The following is a 20,878-nucleotide window of genomic DNA, read 5'->3' as shown; positions in this document are numbered from 1 at the left end:
GTATTCAGTGCAAGAGAAACAGTCAGAACCACGATGATCCGAGTCTTGTTGAATCTGTAGCCAACCCAGGCAGTGTTTTGTGATTATAGAAGCCGTTTCCAGGCAGAGCAGCGAAACTGCATCCTTGTTCTTGCAAAAAAAAAAAAAAAAATGAATCCTATTAAACATGCAGACAAGCTGGATGCAGTAGTTTAGGCTGTTTCTTTAACTAACCAGCTGCTTTGGATGTGGCTACGGGAATTCTGTATCCACAGAGTTATAAAACACACCAAAGGAAGAGGAAAACATGTAAGTTCAAATAAAACGACAAAGATCCAATCTAGTCTTTATGGGTTATGTGGTTAACTGAAGCCACAGTATTATTACTGGAGTTTATAAAGTGCTACTATCAGCTTAAGCTTGTTTTAATAGCTTCGACATGTTGCAAGACATTACAAACCAAACCCAGGGGAAAACCTTGGAATAAAAAGCAAATGTTTATTTTTTTGTTTGTTTTCAGGACCTCAAAATCTGTGTTTTATTCCAGTCATGAACAAAATTAGAACCTTGAGTGTACGGGTCAAAATTTCCAAAGGTTATCCTAAGATTGTGAAAAATAGGAATCAAGGGAGTGCAGAGCAAGAGTCACAGCACATTTTCAGTGTTAAAACTCTAGATTTCTTCCCACGGCTAAGATTTCTCCTGCTAAGGTTCAAGATCTTCTCTACATGGACATGTAGCGACATTAACAGTATAAATATCCTAAATTTGTCTTTTCCAGGTCAACTTAAAGCGTAAATTTGAACTCTACTGACTGACCGCCGGCGTATCATTACAGCTGATTGATAATTTAATTACACTGACACAGAAGACAGCTACAGTATTGCACATACCATTGCAATCCCCAGACTCTAACTCTCTCACACACACACACACACACAATTATTCACAAACTTTAAATCAGCCAGTCCCAATGCTTCTCACACTCGCTCAGTATAATGCTGACTGTTTAGTCCCTGTCCCATGACATAGTAAACAAAAACATTCCTCAACATTAGAAAGGTGGAAAACAAAAACCTCAAATATCACAGAAATATAAACATCTTGTCCACTGACTGAGGCGTCTCTGGTGCAAGACCAGTGGTTCTTGACCCTGAAGAGTCCAGATCCATCCAGGCCACTCCAGTCTTGACGTCAAGCCTCACCTGAGTGAGTCCATGATCACAGAGCGGGTATCATAAACCGACCCCCCTGTACTGCTGAGTCTAAGCTGTCTGTGTACCTTCACGTGCTGAGTTTTATAGTCTGCTTGGGACAGAAGTAGTACTAGCGGTAGTAGTAGTAGTAGTGGAGTGGGGGTTGTAGTGGTGCCAGGCCGGAGACGTCTCCCTGTGGATCAGTAGGTGGCGGTGGTGGGCTCCCTCCCTGAGCTGAAGAGTATGTCTGCCTTTGAGCTCATGATGTAGGTCAACAGGAGGGAGGTCAGCAGCACGCCGATCCCCACACCGAGCGTCAGCATCTGGGGGAGTGAAGGTTGAAGTTAAACCTTAGAAAACCTATTTGAAATTGTGCAAAAGTTTTTATTTACACATATTTTCTGTATGTTCCACTTTCAAAGCAATCAGAGTTTCTTATATTCATTTAAAGAGGACTCGATCAATCATTTTCTACGCTGTCTGAAGGTCTTTTCATTCCTCCTTATGTGGACTCTGGCTGCTTTTTCACTGACTAAGACATAGGTGTATTTTGAGCATTTTGTTTAAAACCTTAGAAAAACTTGCTAAGCAGATAAGCTACATCTATAAGTAAGAGAAAAATCACCAGAAAACCCCTGACAGTCCCAGAGAGATAGATCCTTCAGGTGATCATCAACCGTATCATAAGTTTTCAGCTAATAATTCTTCAGAAACATCTATAATCTGCTCAAGACAATTGTAAAGAAAGGTGAATATGTTAGTCCAATTAAAACAGATGGTTCCCAAATGTGATTTTAATTAAATCACCTGTCGTTATTTGTCATATTTTATAACACTGGTATAACACTGGTCTGAAAGGGAATCAGAACCCAAATAAATGAGACGAAGTGTCTACAGACTCGCTAAATACTTTGTTGGGTACAGCAGTTCAATTGCTTGTTAATATCAGAATTAACTGACCATCAGGATGGTGAAAGAAGACTAATTTAAGAGACAAGGCTGGTGTGAATATTTTCCAGGAACTGCTGATCTGCTTGGAGCTTCACTCACAACCATCTCTCAGGTTAACAGAGAATGGTCTGAAAACAAGAACGTCTCCAGTGAGCAGCAGTTGTGTGGACGGAAATGTCTCTGTGATTTCGCAGGACCGAGGAGAATAGAGCGACTGATTCGAGACAACAATTCAAACTTTAACCAGCTGGGCTCCAGCAGCAGAGGACCACACTGAGTAGTCTCAGCTAAGAACAGAAAACTGAGGCTATGGTATCCTACACAGGCTTACCAAACCTGGACAGTACAGACTGGAAACAGACTGGTTTCTCCAGTCAGACGAGTTTGGATTTCAGCTGCAACTTTTTAGCTTGGATCCATCCAAAGGTTAAAGCTGCTGGTGTAATGCTATGAGGGATATTTTCACGGTTCACTTTGTGCCCCTTAGTAACAACTGAGCATCATTTAAACCCACAGAGAATCCATCATGTGATGGTTGTGTTGCAGCAGGATAATGCAACATGCCACGATGCTCCAATCATCTCTGCTCACTGTACTCCAATGGGCTCCACAGTCACCAGATCTCAGCCTGCAGACGGATCATTTTAAATTATACAGAAGAATAAGAGAATGTGAGCGCAAGTTCTACTCTGATTTGTCAGAATCAGAACCAGCTTTATTGGCCAAGACTATGCACACAAACAAGGAATCTGACTTTGGTTTCAAGTGCTCCCAGAGTACAGCCTTGAATATATGCTTTAGAGGAAATAAAATAACTGATAAAGGAGCAGAATGTGCATGTACTTGTATGTACAGCCATTTTTCTTCCTGTGTGATAGAGGAAACGTGCTTATTTTGTTTCCCAGTAGAGTCGCTGAATGTTCTCTCACCAGAGAGCCAGCCTGGGGGAAGAAACTGTCTGTGGCAGCTGGGTTTTGCAAGTAGTGCTCTGTAGCGCCGACTTGAAGGTTAACGTCTAAACAGTTTATGTCCAGGATGTGTGGGGTCTGCAGAGATGTTTTCCTGACCCTCGACCTGTACAAGTCCTGGATGGTTGAGGGGTCGGGGGTTTAGGAGATTTAAAAAGGATGCTCACAATATTTTGATTGGTGGCTTGTCTCTAGAAGCAGCTTCTGGTCCAGATGAAGGCAGTTCTTTATTCTGGCCCAGCTCAAATATCATACCAGATTCTGTGCTTGAGACAATGGAGAACCAAAGAACCGATGCTAAGCAGGCGCTAGAGCTACTTTTGGTGGTGCTCCTACCTTAAATTGCTACTTAAAGCAAGAGTATTTTCACTTTGTGCCATCAGACTACACAGTTCTTTTAAATGAGTCCAAACATTTGTGTCCTAATGGCTCCTTTATGTCAAAATTCTAATATGGCCCACTATGAAGAACAAAAAAGTGATATATACACAAAAAAGTCCAGCTGTGGAATTAAAATAGGTAGGAAAAAAGACAGTGAGAGACCTTCAGAAAGCCAGAACAGCTGATCAAGATCCCTTTAAGAAAGTCTGGCTAGTTGGAAGCAACATATGAAGAACTGAGGGAAGAATCAGCACCTTTGGACTGGAATGTATGGTGTAGTCACCCCATGCTGTGGTTAACTGGCAACTTCACTAAATGTGACACTCTTCTCTAAAGCTATGATTATTTTTCTTTGTATGACTTTGACTCATCTCTGATTCTTCTTCTGCTGACAGCAGCTGCATGTAATCACAGCCCAGACTAGAGCAGCTTCTGTGACCCAGAAACAGGACTAACTGTAAGCAGGGTCACTGTTGAATCCTGCTCTGAGGAGAGAGAGAGTTTGGCTTTTTAAATGTGCGTTTGGATTCCTTAAATTTAACCGTTAGCCCATTTAAAATTTCACTTCAAGTGACGTGATAGCAGAGATGAGGGGCCCTCATTTAGTTGAGCGCGATGCTCTGGTGAGCGTGCAGAGACTCGAAGCTCTGCACGAGTCTCTGTCACATCTGGACAGATTTATCTTTATTGCTGAAGGTATGTTATCGCTGTGAGTTCAGGTATGTTCTGCTGCAAGAAGAAAAGTCTCCGGCAGAAAACGTTGTGACTATCAGGTCAATTTTAGAGATTGCTGCAGTGCTGCAACACCCAAGGTTCGTACAAAATTTCCATTGCAAAATTCCAGACATTTGTAGATTTACATTTCTTGATTTTGTTTGGCAGTTTTCTAGAACCTTCGGAGTAGAAAACATTTACATAGTTGAGTTCTCTTATCTGTGTGTTTGTCAGTGGTGCGGTACATTTCCAAACTTAGATGAATGATTTAGAAAATCCAGACTAGACTATACAGATTCGTTAAAAGGTCCTTAGACTAAAAAACTGAATGGTCCATTCAGCATGGACTGACAATGCAAACGCTGGCAGCACAGCTTCAGCCCCTGTTGCCAGCGTGGTGTCATTACAGTGCCTGCCAGGACACTTCTCCCCCTATATGTGTCGTCCTTAATGACAGATTTACCTCCAGGTCGTGGCTGGCCACCAGGAATATGCGTCCTTTGATTTCCTTCCACCTGGATTCTGTCCACGTTGAGTAATTACTGGAGGTGTAGTCATTCAGCTCAAAGGCCGGGGAAATGGCTTTGGACCAACGCACCGTGGAGCGAACGCAGAAACCCTCCCGCTCCGTGCTGTTGGAAGGTGCTGCTCCCTGGGCCCAAAAGTAGCTGTACAACTAAGGGAAGAAGAAGCGGAAATGAAGAGGTGAATACTCTTTTAACAGAGAAAACATTTATTCTATTTAACTACTTTTAAAGAATGAATTTTTCAAGCCTATTCTGGGAAATATTTTGTTTCATCTTGTCATTCAAATTGGGTTAGAACCTTTAAATTTAGCTGATCATGTTTCTACAAAAAAAAAAACAATTATCCTATTAGGAAGTTAAAAACACAGTTTCTATCAGTTTTTACATGATTCCTACAAGTTATCATTGTTCAAAATTTCATACTTTTACAAACTCACATTTTATGGAGAGGAGGGAGGGAGGGATGCAGGGAGGGATAAATGGAGGGAGGGATGGATGGAGGGAGGGAAGTAGAGAGGGAGGGATGGATGGATGGATAAAAAGATGGATGGAGGGAGGGAGGGATGGATGGATAAATGGATGGATAAAGGGAGGGAGGGATGGATAGATAAATGGATGGATAAAGGGAGGGAGGGAGGAATGGATGGATAAAGGGAGGGAGGGCTGGATGGAGGGATAAATAGATAGATGGAGGGAGGGATAAAGGGATGGAGGGAGGGATGGAAGGATGGAGGGAAGTAGAGAGGGAGGGATGGATGGATGGATAAATAGATGGATGGAGGGAGGGATAAAGGGAGGGAGGGATGGATGGATAAAGGGAGGGAGGGCTGGATGGAGGGATAAATAGATAGATGGAGGGAGGGATGGAAGGATGGGGGGAAGTAGAGAGAGAGGGATGGATGGATGGATAAATAGATGGATGGAGGGAAGGATAAAGGGATGGAGGGAAGGAAGCTCACATGCTTGCTGTCCTTGTCGTCTTTGTTCTCTCTCTGATTCCTGCAGTCTTCCTGCGTGACGTTGACGGTGCTCCCAGTCAGGTTAGCCAACAAGGACTGGACAAGAAAAGTCGGCAAGCTGATCTGCTGCTCCACACTGATATAGAAGTTTGCAGTGTTGTTGCCTGATAGAAAAGTATTTTGGAACCACCATAAATATCCAGGGTATCTCACACAGTGGTTTGGAAAATGATTCATAACCCTGGAACTGTCCCATATCCTCACATTGCAAACCAAAAAGGTTGATTTTCTGGTTGGGATTTTTGAACAAGGGTCAAATTACACAGAAATGGACTCTGTTTACTCATTGTGAGTTTTCTGAGGGTAAGTGGTTGCACTGGATTTTAATCAGAGGTATCAGATTACAAGGGCCTGAAAACAAACATTTATCATTTTTATTCTACTTCATATTTTTGTACCACTTTGTTCTGGTCACATAAAATCCCTGCAAAAAGAGGCCGTGGTTGTAATGTGACAAAATGTGAAAAAGATCCAGGGATTAGGATCACTTTGTGTTCAAGGAAAGAAAAAACTTTTTTTTGCCAAAGCAAAAACAAGCCAACTTACTGAGGTGGCTCAGAGCCTCTGTGGCTACGAAGTCCTGGAGCCAGGAGTTATTCGACGACACGAGGAAACTGTACAGCATCCGGCTCACCTGAGAAACAATAACAACTTCAACTCAACACGGTGTTTATTACTTGGGAAAACGTTGCAGCTGACAATTTATTGAGACAGAATTTCTGACAAACGAGACATGCTTTTATGAGAACCTCTCATATCACTGGAAGGAGTTAAAGTATGTAAAACCTGCAATAGAAAAGTAAAAAAAAGTAAGACGCTCTTCATGGTCTGGAAACATGAATCCAAAAAGTGACACGTGTAAAAAATATTTTTAGGCAGTTGCTTATAAAATTATAGACACAGACAATCAAATGGGAAAATGCAACTAATTATTATAAAAAACAAGCAAACAACACATCTAAAATATCACTTAAAGAATCAATTGAGAAACCACAAAGCATCCAGGAGTTTCTACAAGAACAATTCACATTATTACTGTAAATTCTTCATAATTTAAAGCCTTAACCAGGTTCTGAAACTCCACTTAAATCTAACCTCAATTGCTGTGAAAAGGTGCTGTAACCGTAAACTTCCTGTTTCCTTTCTTTCTACCCCAAAGGTCAATCTGGCTTTTCAAAATAAAACCGCTCACACACTCAGCTCGCTGTTACCAGAGAAATGACTTCATATATTTAAAAAGTTACTTTGCTGCTCGGAATCTGTCTGGGACCCGCTGGGCTGAAACATTAAAAAAATCTACAATCTAAAGAAATTTAAAAAACAAACAAGAAACAAGTTTATTAAGACCTATCAGTATAAAAAGAGTTATAAGAAGGGGTGAAAGTAGTTTTAAATTCTTGCCTGTACTTAGGGGTGGAGTTAGAGGGGGGGCTGGGGAGGCACTATATATATATATATATATATATATATTTATAGATATATATATATCTATAGATATATATATATATCTATAGATATATATCTATAGATGTGTATATATATCTATAGATATATCCATCTATAGATATATCTATAGATATATATATATCTATAGATATATATATATATATATATATATATATATATATCTATCTATCTATCTATCTATATATATATATATATATATATATATATATTTATAGATATATATATATCTATAGATATATATCTATAGATATATATATATCTATATATATATATATCTATAGATATAGATATAGATATATATATCTATAGATATATATATATCTATATATAGATATATATATATCTATATATAGATATATATATCTATAGATATATATATCTATAGATATATATATATCTATAGATATAGTCTGTATAAGGCAGAAATTAGAATAACTTGACAATGTAGAATATATATATATAAATATATTTCAATTGTTAAAGAACTGCCATGTATGAAACAATGATAAACCATTCTCTGATGCATAACTTTTCATCTTCAGTTTCCGTCTTTTCTTTGAACAAAGAAGTTATTGTTCTCTGCATTGTGGTCAAGTTTTGATTTCATTTAATCAAAAAATTTGAAAGTTTGGTTATTTTCGCGGTTTTTATTTAAAAGTCTGTAGATGGTAAGTGATTTATTGTTCGTCATGTCCTAATGCAAGGGGTGTTTTTTTGTGTCTGTGCCCCACCTGTGTAAAATTTCCCAGTCCATTAAATCGAATGCACCAATCTCCTTGGCAACCGCTCTGTTTTGGAGGTAAGCGCGCATGCGTTCTTGTGTATCGTATGTGAAATCTCAGGTCATAAACGGTGTTTTCGAGCTGTACTGTGTTTGTTGTAATTCAGCAAAATAACATGAAACACAACTAGTTTCTCTCCCTTTGCTTTTAACTGGGATATTTAGCAGCGAGCAGACAGACATTAAACGTAGCGGTGCTCATTTTAAAGGCTGGCCGTTCACAAAAACCTCGAGCTCCGGGGGAGAGAAGCCCAGGAAGAGCATTTAGGCTCCATCATAGCAGAACAGTTCTGAAACAGTTTGGAATGAGAGGGAAAAAGCTATATTTATGTTTTACACTGGCTTTTGGTAGCGGATCTTCTTTGTGTGCTCATGTGTTGTTGCAGCCGTAACTGGTTCTGGATGATGGCTTCATAGCAGACTGCCGTTCTTTCCTCTTCCCGGTACTGCGTACCGGCGCAGAGTCTTTTAGTGGTACGCAGTACCGGACCGTACCGGCTCACTTTCACCCCTGGTTATAAGACTCCAGAAAACCACAGTGAAAGACATTATACACAAATGCAGATAGGTTGCCTACCAAAATTACTCCAAAAGCACATCAATGATTCATCCAGGAGGTCACGAAAGTACCTAGAACAACATCTGTAGCACTGCAGATCTCACTTTGCTGAGTTACAGTCATAGTTTCTGGTTCAGAAGTAGGTAAGAAAACTGGGTACCACGAGAGTTCCAGGGTGAAAACATCTTCTGATCAAAAACAACATAAAACTTTGTGGACTGATGAGACAATTGAGGAACTTTTTGGAAAATGTGCATCCTGCAACATCTGATCCCCAGTTCAGAAACTGAGCATCACACTAACTGCCAAACATGGTGGTGGTAGTATGATGATCTGGGGCTGTTTAGCTTCTTCAGAACCTGAACGACTCGCTGTAATAGATTAAATCATAAATTCTGCTCTCAGCCAGAAAATCTGGTGGAAGAATGTCCGGCCATCAGTTTGTAACCTAAAGGTTGAGCACATTTGGATCGTGCAGCAGGACAATGATCGAAAGCACATTAGCCATCCTCAAAACGTGGCTAAATTAAAACAAAGAAAATCATTCAGAGTGACGCAAAAGGCTGATTGGCAGGTCTTTACGCTTGATGGCGGCTGTCTGATATCAGAATAGGCTTTAGCTGTGACAGACCAGCTAAGACATCAAATCAGTAAGAAGACATTTTTTCACAGCACCGTCAAAATGGAAAAACTCTAATGACAAAATAAGCCTAGGAATTTAAAAGGTGATGTACTTTATTTTCATCAGGACTGATTATTATTTGTAGTGTGGAAATGTCAAGAACAGTAATTCTGACATTTAATATGTAGAAATAAACACTAATTTAGACTACAATATTAAAACAAATAAGTTAACTTCTTTATTTGACTTAAACTGTTTTATTTTCAATTCAGTGATTATTTAAAATGTAGAGGTAAACATCTGTTATCACTCAGTGTAATTAACCCCCAAAAAGAGTTTTCCTTTTTTAAGAAAATTACTCAAATAAATAACTTTTCAATGTTAATCTATTTTCTTAGACGCTCCCTGTTTGTTTTCTGTGATTATGTTAAAGATAAAACATGAATCGGATGTAAAAATAATAATTAGGATAAATATAGAGAGTAAATTAAATAATCTACCTTGTACAGTACTATTAAAGTAGCAAAGAAACGTTAGTCGTACATTAATGCAGTTCACAGTCTCACCATCAGCTCGTCTGCTTTAATGCTGCTGGTTTGGCTTGCTTCTCCTCCAGCCTGAACAAACAGAGCTCGAGCCACCATGGTCGCCACTCCAGCCAGAGACTGGAAGCAGATGAAGAACAGAACATAGGTTCAGAGCTGCACGTCTGCAACAGTTGGTAGCTAACATGGATGGATGGATGAAAATACTGAATAAATGAATGTATATATGGATAGATTGAAGGATGGACAGACAGACGCATGGATGGTCAGATGGAGGGTATTTCGTGGATGGATGGATAAACAGATGAGTGAATGAATGATGGATGAACAGACAGACAGCTTAGATGTTTAAATTAAACCACAATCTAAACATGAAGAAGCAGCCATACCACCATATATGTCTCACCTTTGCAGTGTCGGTGACGTGGTTCAGCTGCTCCTCCGGCGTCAGGTTCGGAGGGTACAACATGTTCAAATTATCTGTGTTGTCAAACATGCTTTGGTAGTACCTGCACACAAGAAACAAAACGGCATTTAAATTCAACATCACAACGCTCTAAGCCGCGTTTAAAAAGAGCTCGTCCAAACAAAGAAATACTTGTTGGTGAAACTGGAGTTGTGATCCTCAATAACAACACCAGGGAACGGCCGAGCTCGCAGGAACCTCTGGAAGGACGAAGGAGGTAGCGGCTGGGTGACACCAGGTTCCTCCACAGAGAGATTTAAACCTGCGGCAGCTGTTTGCAGGTTGTTGATGAGGTTCTTCACCTACAGAAGATCAATAAAGGGGAATCAGATAGTGAGCTCTTTCCTTACACAGTTCCTTTCTTAATGTAGCGCTGGAGAAATGAAGGATTTTACTGCAAATTGTACAAACATTGTTTATTGGACCCTGAATGGTTTCTGTTAAGGAAAGAGAGAGTAAATGTAATATGAAAGTAAAACCAGATTTTATCTCAAAATCTTTGAGTAAAAACTGACATTTGAAACGTAAAATGTAAAAACTATTTTCAACAACAACTGTCCTTGATTATTATTTTGTTCAGGCAATTATTCAGGTCTGTTACTTTAACTCTACCTTCGTGAAACAACAGAGCTACTTCACTTGCAGATTGATTCACGGGATGTACGCTGTAAAAATAAACCTGACATCAGCTATAGATAGATATAGATATAGTCTGTATAAGGCAGAAATTAGAATAACTTGACAATGTAGAATATATATATATAAATATATTTCAATTGTTAAAGAACTGCCATGTATGAAACAATGATAAACCATTCTCTGATGCATAACTTTTCATCTTCAGTTTCTCTGCACTTTCCATCTATGACTTTAAAAAAAATCCCCTCTGCTGTCAGAAGGATGTGGGGTAAGAACGCTGTCAAAAACAACGTGTATGTAAAGACGGAAATGTGTGCATTAGTCAATAGTTGTGCATAAGTAAAATCCAAAAGAGGTATTGTATATTTTCTCTATAAGAATACAAAATAAAATGTTACAGCTTCAAGAAATTACAAACACAAAGTTCAAGTCTACAGTTGTGGTTTATTCTTTATGAATACAATATGCTATAACAGTTTGTGAATACGATTTCTTTTCTATGAGAATACGAATTTACATCAGCGACTTGTTGTCACGTGATGTCAGGCTGGTTGGTGGAGCACAGAGTCGATTCGCGTTGCGCATGCGCTGTCACACTCCTACTCCTACTTAATATATATTGTCCATCTATAACTGTGTCATGTGATGGTGTTAATCTGAACAGCATAGAGTCAAACCTCTTCATCTGTGCTGCTGTTTCTCCTGGAGACAGGGTCTGTGTGGAGCCAGAGCGCAGAGCTGGAATGCAGTCCGACCTGGAAAAGAGAAATTAGCTTAAATCATTATTTAGCATCAAGAACGCAGGAAAAAAAATCAACACAAGTAATAAAAAATAAACAACTGTCAACGTGCACACATGCTAAACGTGCACAGTGTTTCTCATGATGAAAAACATTTTGATGATGCCATCAAATAACGTGGATAGCTAAAATACGGTTTTACACACGAGTATAGGCCATGATGTTTTAAATATGGCCTGATATTAATCATTTCAAAATGACCAAAAACAGTATTTGGGGTTCAGGTTGGGATTACCAAAACATGCAGAGCTAGACACCAGTGCTTTTATATCGTTTAGTTTATGCTGCCTCATGACCTACAAGGAAAAGATGGAAACAACGTTTCCAAGACATACCTGTCCAATCTCCAGCACAGAGTGAACGTTGTCCAGATCTATAGGGAACTGATTTTTCTCCATGTCGTACACTATTCTCGAACTGCCAATGTAGTCAAACGTTTCCTGTGGTTAAATAAAAACCACGTTTAAAGGGAACAGACCTGCAGAAGGTAAATCAGACGTGGTGACATTTAATGAAAACAGCGAGTGAACCGACCCCGTGGAAGAAAGTGTAGAAGATGGTTCGATCCAGCTGAGCCTCCTGGGTGGCGTTTCGTAGAGCGTGAGCGGCCGCCAGCAGGGTGACGAGGCCTGAAGCCGCACTCTCTGCTCCAGGACCGATATCAGAGAAAAAGGACCTGCTGTCAAGCTGAGGACATGGGAGGAAATATTAGGTTAGGTCAGGTTACTAATGTATTTACTCATCAGTCAATATGAGCCTATATACTTCTACATAGAACTTTTAAAAATGCTAATAATCTTTGTTATATGAGGAAAATAGATGCTTCTGGTAGTGCAGCAATAATTAATAATAGAATAACAAAAAACAAAGAAAGACATGAGCTGGAAAAAAAGATATTTGAAGCCACATTTATTTCACAAATGCTTTCAGCTGCTATCAGTTGCATTCTGGGAAACGCAGGATAAATGTAAATTTGAAGTTTGCTTCTTAATGCAAATTTCAAATTACAATTTCCATTGTTTTAATTCCTCACTTTACAATAAAATAAAATTAAATTCCACACTTTTCCAGATTGGATGTTTTTTCACTTACAGTGTAATGAAATGTATATTTACAGTGCATGTTTAGACTGTGCTCAGGCTTTTATGACCTGTATTTATTAAAACTAAAAAAACAACTAAAAAACACTGTCTGGTGTTTGAAAGCAAATGAGACAACACATCTGGAAAAACTATAAAGAGCCAAAAACATTTAAAGACAACATTAAACCAAGAATGGGAGAAAAATCTCCTATTCTTTAGACCTCTTTAAAATAAAAATATACAGAAAGACTTTTGCACAGTTCTTTCTCACACTCACATGAGCATCAGCGTGCAGCTTACTAACACGTGCTGCAGAATGTACGTTTTTCTTATTATGTTTGCTTGATCATAGGATGACAGACGCTCACCCTGGCTGTTGCGAGGACCACACGCTCCCCCACCTTGTGGCCCTTCTCCGTGGTGTTCAAAGGCTTAGCAGGAGCCCAGATATTATGGTCACTCAATGGATCACACACCCCTTCTAACAGAAGAACCAAAAAAAGTTCTTAACAACAAATCAAATGATACTAAAGTCATTGTTTTAATTTTAAGATGCGGTGCGCTTACCCGGGCTGATGCTGAAGATGATGCTGTTTCTCCTCATGCAGGTGGCCGTGTTGGTGACGGCGGACATGTGGGAGAAAAGCTGCATGGCACAGAGAGGGTACTGTGGGTCGCTGCCGTTCACGGGACGGTTGTGGTCAACGTAGCACTGAGACCAAAGAAGAGCGGACACATTCACCCGTTTGTGGGTTTGTGTTCCAGAGGAACGCACAGAAAAACACAATTTCTTAATAGTTTCTCAAACAGACTCTGTTCTTTTTAAAAGGCTGAAACAAATATAGTTGGGTCTGCTGAAAGAGCGTAGGGGTGCTACTGTACCAGAGGTCAAAGTTTGTCATCTTTCTCTGAGCAGCCACTAATGCAGGAGTAAAACTGAATGTCTCAGATTGTAGAACAATCAAATAATTTCATCGCAAAGAGAAATATCACTTCAGAAGGTCCAATGCTTTTCTCAGAAAAAGTCTTCCATAATCTTCCATAATTTAAAGGTGCCTTGAAAAAGTATTCATACCCCTTAAACTTTTCCACATGTTGCTATTTTTCAACAAAATAGTACATAATAGTGAAGTGGAAGGAAAACTATTTTTTACAAGGTTTTACACATTGAAATCTGAAAAGTGTGGTGTGCACTTGTATTTAACTCCCTTACACCCGATACCCTTGAATAAAATAAAGTGCAACTAACTGCCTCGAGAAGTAACTTAATTTCTAAATATTATCTGCTCATGTGTATTTTAATCTCAGTATAAATGACCTCTGGGGGTAACTGGTTGCACTAGCATTTATTTATGGGTATCAGAGTAAAGGGGGGTTGAATACAAACACACTTCTCAGAGTTTTATTTGTAAAAACAAATGACAAACTATGTATTTTTGGCTTCCACTTTACAGTCAAATGCCAATAAAACACATTAAAGCTTTTGGTTGTTATAAGTTTGAAGTTATTCCAGACCGTTTGTGAAGGTTTTTAGGCAGTGTGAATACTTTTACAAAGAACTGTATCAGTAAAACAACACTGGAAATTGACATGTGACAGAACTGAATGTTTCAAACCTGCAAAACGCAGCAAATTTTGGTTACACATAAGAGATCAGAAATGGTGTATGAAGAGAATTTGTTAAATCAGCATGTGTCATATCGTAACCTATATAAAAACACTGTTACTTGCTGCTAAAAAGCTTTTTTTTGTCACTATTCAGTAAATAGGGTGAGTTTTCATTGTTCTTGTTTGTTAATAATAGGTTTCTACACTCATTTGTCACTCTGTGGCAGAAACTAATTAGGGCCAAAGTAATTTTGTGCAGCAACATAAACTATCTATAAACTATCTATAAACTATCTGTACCTGTCGTATAAGCTGTGTGTCGTTGTTGTCTTTCAGAGAGAAGATGGGAAAATCAAACTCCTCGTAGGACAACCCGTTGCCGAGGGGATTCCACACTGTAGTGTTGCAATGGGCCAGACCCGGGCCGTAGTTTTCCGAATACACACCTGAGGAGAGGGGGAAAAAGATACAAAAAAAAAAAAAAAAAGATCTACATTATCTTCATTTTTCTTTAGAATCCTGTTTGGATGTAGTTTTTTTTTTCCATTTGGTACTTGCTTTTATCATTAAATATGAAATACTTAAGACTCGTCACGACAGCATCCAGCTGTGCAGAAAGTACTTAAAACAGTTTCACTTTCATTAACTACAACATGACCTTGATGCTTTTATGTTAGTGAAACGATGTTTTGTACTCACAGAAGAGGAATGTATTAAACCTAACTTTCATTAACCATTAACCGGCTCTGTTAAGGTTCTGGTATTGAAGGGATTAAGTCTTTGCCTTACAACATTTTATTTCTGGATCTGTAGCAACATGTTTTAGTCTGACGATCTCCACCAACCTGAGTTCTCGTTGGGACAGCTAGTGTGTGGGGAGAAGCCCTGAGGTGGATTCACGGTGGGCGCCACGACAGCAACGCCGGCCACCCTGCTGGAGCCGTTCTTCAGCTTCATCATGATGGATCTGAAGGTCAGAAGTTCAACATGGGGCAGAGGAAACCCATGATGTACAGGCGTATCTCAGCCAATTAGAAGATCATCATAAACTTCATTTGATTCAGTAAATTCAAAAAGTGATGTTCAAATATTATATAGATACACATAGAGACACAAAGCATTTTTTTCTGTTGATTATCATAATTCTAACTTACAACTAATAAAAACCTACAATGCAATTAGTAAAAAATTACAATGTCAGGTCTCTCACACCCTCACTGAGAAGGGTAAGTCGCCCTAGATTATGGTTAAAGACACTGGGAGTTCACAGATTCCTGTATCCAAGCATATAAATGAAAAGTTTGGTGGAAGGAAAACATGTGGTAGACAAAGGGACACAAGCAACAGAGATAACTGCAGCCTTGAGAGTTGTTTTGGGGAAATTCAGAGCTCCTGTAGACAGACATATCCAGGACATGGGCTACAGCTGACACATTCCTTGTGTTAAGCCACTCCTTAGCCAGAGACAATGGCAGAACTGGGTCACTTGGGCTGAGGAGAAAAAGGACTTGTCTTTCACTCAGTCGTCCAAAGTCCTCTTTCAGATGAGACTATATTTTATATTTCACTTGCAAAACAACGTTCCAGATTCTGGAGGAAGAGATTGGAGGCATACAATCCAAGCTGCATGAGGTCCAGTGTAAAGTTTTCATTGTCAGTCATGAGTTGGGGAGTGTTTTAAGTCCAACGTCAGGGCAGTCATCTACCAGGAAGTTCTAGAGCACTTCATGCTTCCTTCTGCTGACAAGCTTTATGGAGCTGCTGATTTCATTTCCCTGCAGGATTTGGCACCAGCCCACACTGCCGAAGAACCAATGCCTGCTTTAATGACCTTACCTAAGCCCCATAAAGACTTACCAGAGCCAACTATGCAGATGAGCTAAAGTCCACGATTAATGCAACCTAGGCTTCCTGAAAGGTGGATCGCCTCCATGGCCCACTGCACTGATCCAGTAATTCATGCAAAAGGAGCCCCAACCAAGCACTGAGAACATGTACTGTGCAGTACATGTTCATAAACATTTGTTGGTTCTGTGTAATATTCTTATTTTCTGAGAATTGTATGCTTTCATCATCTATAAGCCATAACCATCACAATTAACAGAAATAAACACTTCTGTAAATCATATGAGTTTCCCTTTTGGAATAAAAATACAGACATAAATTAACATTTAGGTGATATTGTAATTTATTAAGAAGGTTCAAGAAAACCACCTAAATTAAAAATCTTGCTTGTTGAGCTAAAGAGCTACTTTTACTCCACCATAAACAACTTTCTTAATTAGTTTTAATAATGAATCATTTTACACATTAGACCAATGATATAAGTGTTACTTAACTTCCGACCTGCAGGGTAACACCGACAAACTGTACCTGGTAAAGAGTGGAGACTCCAGGATGACCATGTAAGGAGGGTGGAGACCAGTACGAAGCACCCAGTCCAGGTTTTCTTCTGACTCAAGCACATGGAGTACTCCAACATCCCCTGACAAAGACGCTAAAATCCAAAGGACATAACTAAATATTATTAACTGTAGTAAAGCAAAAACACAACAATACATGTCATGAAAGCTAAACGTGCCCAAAGAATGTCTTCAGTTACTGGAAAAGGCTTTAGTATGAAACCCATAACATGCAACTGACTCTAGGGAAACATATGGAAGGAAAAGGGTTGTTTTGGTTTTTTTTTTTTAAATCAGATTTTGATCTTCAAATATTTATATCTCAGGAATGCACGTTTAATTGTGACCCTTCATCTTTACAGCGGTTTTTCTAACCACGACAGCCACATGGGTGTCAATTTTAAAGCGTAAAATGCCCAAAGCAACCACCGAGAAAATGGAGCAGCAGTGAGCACTTTTGCCTGGAGCAAGAGTGATAATATTTGTCCCTCAGAAGAAGAAAAACACACCACAGTATAACATTACACATATCAAATGTGATGTTTTTTGACATGTTCCCCTTAGCATGTTTATTTTGAAGTACACATCTCCTCTCTTGGATTGTGGTCTGCTTTAATATCTCAGAACAAAAAATACATATTTTTATTAATAAAGTTTGTTAAACGTAGCAAAACAATTTACTGCCCCTCCATAATTACTGGCACCCATCATGAGGATGTGTAACCATTGAAATAAATTAAAACCACTTTGTGTGGTGGAACGATAAACTTTAGTCTTCATCCAGGTTTGTTTGTCTGTCACATTTAAAGTCGCTTAAACCTTCTAAATTATTGCTCTGGCATTAAATATGTCCAGATTTAAGCTATAATCTTGTAGGAATGATCTGATTTCTGAAGATCAACACCCATCTACCACGATTTACTGGTATTTTGTCTTGTCTTTCCAAGTTGGAAGAGCAACTAAGACCAATGAACCCCTGTGTGACCCCTGGAATTACTTATTGAAAGTTCCTGGAGACCCTGATCAACTAAATCAAGAAAATTAAAAAATATTTCAGATTAATTTTTTATGGGGAAAAAAGCAACACCTACTGAACACCTACTGAATAACTCCACTTATATTAAAGATTTGAGTCTGAAATTACACCGCTGTAATAAAAGATGGTTTATTTTTAAGGATTTCTACACATCTTTATCAGAGTTAGCAACAAATACAGAGAGCGCTGTATGTCGCTTGCTTTCTGAAAACTGTAATTGCTGTAATGATCCAAGGGGGTGGAACCTATCAATACTGATTTGTGTCAGCAGGGAGCGTAGTCGTAACATTTAGTATGATTCATGGCAAGAATCTTCAGCTACTGGATGCAAATCTAGTTTGCAAAATTTCTTTTGCACAATTATTAACATGTTTATGTAAAAAGTACCTCATAAAAATGTTTAGAGGAGAAGAAATTAAAGGAAATATCATTGTTGGTGATTCTTGGTTTAAACGTTAAACTCGCCATACGTTTTATCAACACTATTGCGGCACTAGTGGCATATATTTTTCTGAAAGTGAGCTGATAGAAAATGAGGAGGAAAGAGAGGGGAAGACATGCAGCCAAGGTCAATCGGCCGTAACTCGAACCTATGACTGTTAACCCTACACGTGCTCTACTCCTGCGCCACTGCCCATGTTTTATCAACACTTTAATATGAGACACTGATACAATCCAAGTTACAAACTTCAGTACAGCGAATAGATTTGAATGAAAGAGGCAGCTTTTGCTTTTTTTTTGTTTACAAGTCACTTGGATCTGGCGTTATTAGGCCTTTAGACAACTCAGAAAGTTACATTTATGTGCAGTTCTACTCACACTGGCAGCCTATTTGATGAGTTGCATTAAGAAGTCGCACACATGGCATTGTGTAGTTGAGTTTGATGTAAATCTTGTTTTCCACTGAATTGCAACAGACACCTGTACAGAGAGAAAACACAGTGAAAATAAGAAATCCTTCAATCAAAGTTGTATTTTTTGATAATCAGCTGTGTCAAAATGCAAAACTAACACACTCTAGGGAGCTAAACTATGCTGAAGTAACACAATACAGGGTTTCTACACATTTTCGTGTTAAAATTCTATTGGTTTGTCAAATCTATTAAGTTCCCAGTAAATTGAAGATACAAAACTTCACTGTGAATTTATGGCATTTTTCTGCAGTGGCCAGGCCTTAAATATGGAGCCAAAAAAAAAAAAAAACTGGATGGATGTTTTAGACAATGAGACAGAAAATAACAAATGCCATTACAACTACTTTTCGTGCTTTAATCTACTTTATCTACACTTATTAATTTGGGTTAAATACTTTTAACTCGCTTGCTGTTTTCCAGACTGCATAGAAACCCTGATAGAACATAAATATAATGGATTTGTCTTTTGTTTTGTTGCTATATAAATAAATGATACAGTAGTTTGATAGCACATTACTTCCCCTTTTTTCAAAATATAATTAAACAGATAAATCCACATAAGCTTAGTTATAAACTACTTTTGAAGATAGCAAAAAATGTGATTGGAGAGAGCTGTAAGACAGTGCTTTCCTCATCTTCTGTCACACTAAGGCATCTCGTTCAGATATAAATACACTCTGCATCATAACGGCAATGAAAAACGTGCTAAAGGATATTTTCACTAATAAAAATAGGGTTGATATTTATCTGTTTACCTGTTCTTACCACAGTAAATTCACCTCGCTGGTGTTTTTTGATTTATGTGACAGTCTTATTTAAATGAAATAAGGAAGAAACAGTAAGTTTACTGTGGTGACGTGAACTTTGCGGGTTTTCGCTGCGGGGAAATCACGAGCAGTCACGCTGATGCTAAGCTACTGCGACGTTGAAGTTAGCTTCTGATTCGGTGAGACTATATCAGTCACGTTTAAAATATAAAACAAGCAGATTAGTCCAACCTGAACTGGATTATTGTACATAGAACGAATATCTATAAAAGTATAGTTTCTTATATGTAAAACGTTTATTCCATTCCCTTTTATTTTTGCATTTTGACTCCATTGCATGGGGCCTATCATAAAACCACTAATTATTTGGCATTGTATATAGTATGATCAATTTATTTTGTTAGCAATGTCATCAAGACGAATATGCATTTGCAAGTAAAAATACGACCTCTGTTGTGTACAGAATAACTCAGCCTTCAGGTATTAAACTGGGCTCGATCAAAAGAAAGTATTAACTTCGCCCTTTTTCTGCTCTCACAAACCGATATATTTTTCCCAAACGGTACTTACAGGATTATGTTCGTTTAATGCAGGATAATATAATTTAGGTTTGATTGCTATTTTATGATTTTGAATTAGGAGCGGTAAAAGGTAGCCTTAAAAAATGATAAAGCAACCCTTTATCAGTGTGCTGAAACGAAAGCTGACTTCAGCGTCGTTTCTGACTGACCTAAAGAAAAGTCTACTCTGACCTTTGACACGACGATATGCGGTCATTAGTCCGTTTCGTGTCAACGTAGAAGTATAAAAAATTACTCCCAACCCTGACCGCCATTCTTAAAGTCGCATAAAGGGGTTTAAAATGTAAAGGCAGCTGTGGCTACAGCTAACTAGCCTAGCATCCAGATAGCTACGGCACAAAGAAATCTACCACGCTAACCTAAAAAAAAAAAGACAAACATACTTCAACTAATACTAGATATGTAGAATCACAGGTTGAGCAGCAATAATTCAGCTTACCGGTGAAAAACAAACATAATGCCAAATATACAATCCATTTGTTCGTCAGAAAATCCATCTTCCTGGTTTTAAAAGCTGAAAAACACAACAGGAAGCGAAGATCTGAGAAACATCCGGGTTCCGGTTTTTGGTTCCGCTTTCCTAAAGGAACACGAACCCCCTCTGACGTAGTCAGATTTATTTTTTCATTTCTCAAGATTCCTTTACCTCACTTTAGAAAAATGTAGCTAAATACATCTAATTCATTTGAAGTACTATTATTTAAACCCGTTATGTAACCCAAGGATGAACTCTGTTCACTTTTCACCCTCGGTGACCCAGCCTTGTTGTGATGCATCTTCACGAATCCAACCACACATTCGCGTCATAAAAACCCACTCCCTGCTGGTTTCATTTACCACAGTATCACCACAGTAACCAAACTCAACAGAAACA

At 38.6% G+C, this 20,878-nt stretch overlaps 1 protein-coding gene across 2 annotated transcripts; it reads right to left on the bottom strand.

Moving 5' to 3' along the window:
- Positions 1–457: 457 nt before the first annotated feature.
- On the bottom strand, positions 458–20,598 carry ncstn (nicastrin). 2 transcript variants are annotated; one of them, XM_047367700.1, is made up of 17 exons: positions 20,444–20,598; positions 18,562–18,663; positions 16,678–16,801; positions 15,150–15,271; positions 14,605–14,750; positions 13,264–13,408; positions 13,065–13,174; positions 12,149–12,301; positions 11,950–12,054; positions 11,492–11,569; positions 10,308–10,477; positions 10,116–10,218; positions 9,731–9,829; positions 6,282–6,369; positions 5,676–5,839; positions 4,653–4,865; positions 458–1,498 (listed from the first exon to the last, which is right to left on the bottom strand). In XM_047367700.1, exons 1-17 carry the CDS (start codon positions 20,499–20,501, stop codon positions 1,376–1,378), a joined length of 2,103 nt encoding a protein of 700 aa, XP_047223656.1. In that variant the 5' UTR covers positions 20,502–20,598; the 3' UTR covers positions 458–1,375. The 2 variants fall into 2 exon arrangements, with proteins under 2 accessions (XP_047223656.1, XP_047223654.1); XM_047367698.1 differs by having other exon boundaries at positions 13,065–13,177; positions 20,444–20,597.
- Between the last annotated feature and the right edge of the window lie 280 nt (positions 20,599–20,878).

The sequence above is a fragment of the Girardinichthys multiradiatus genome, chromosome 6, assembly GCF_021462225.1.
Source record: "Girardinichthys multiradiatus isolate DD_20200921_A chromosome 6, DD_fGirMul_XY1, whole genome shotgun sequence".
NCBI classification, from domain to species: Eukaryota; Metazoa; Chordata; class Actinopteri; order Cyprinodontiformes; family Goodeidae; genus Girardinichthys; species Girardinichthys multiradiatus.
The sequence above is the reverse complement of the archived record's forward strand: the minus strand, read 5'-3'. Positions and strand labels throughout refer to the sequence as shown.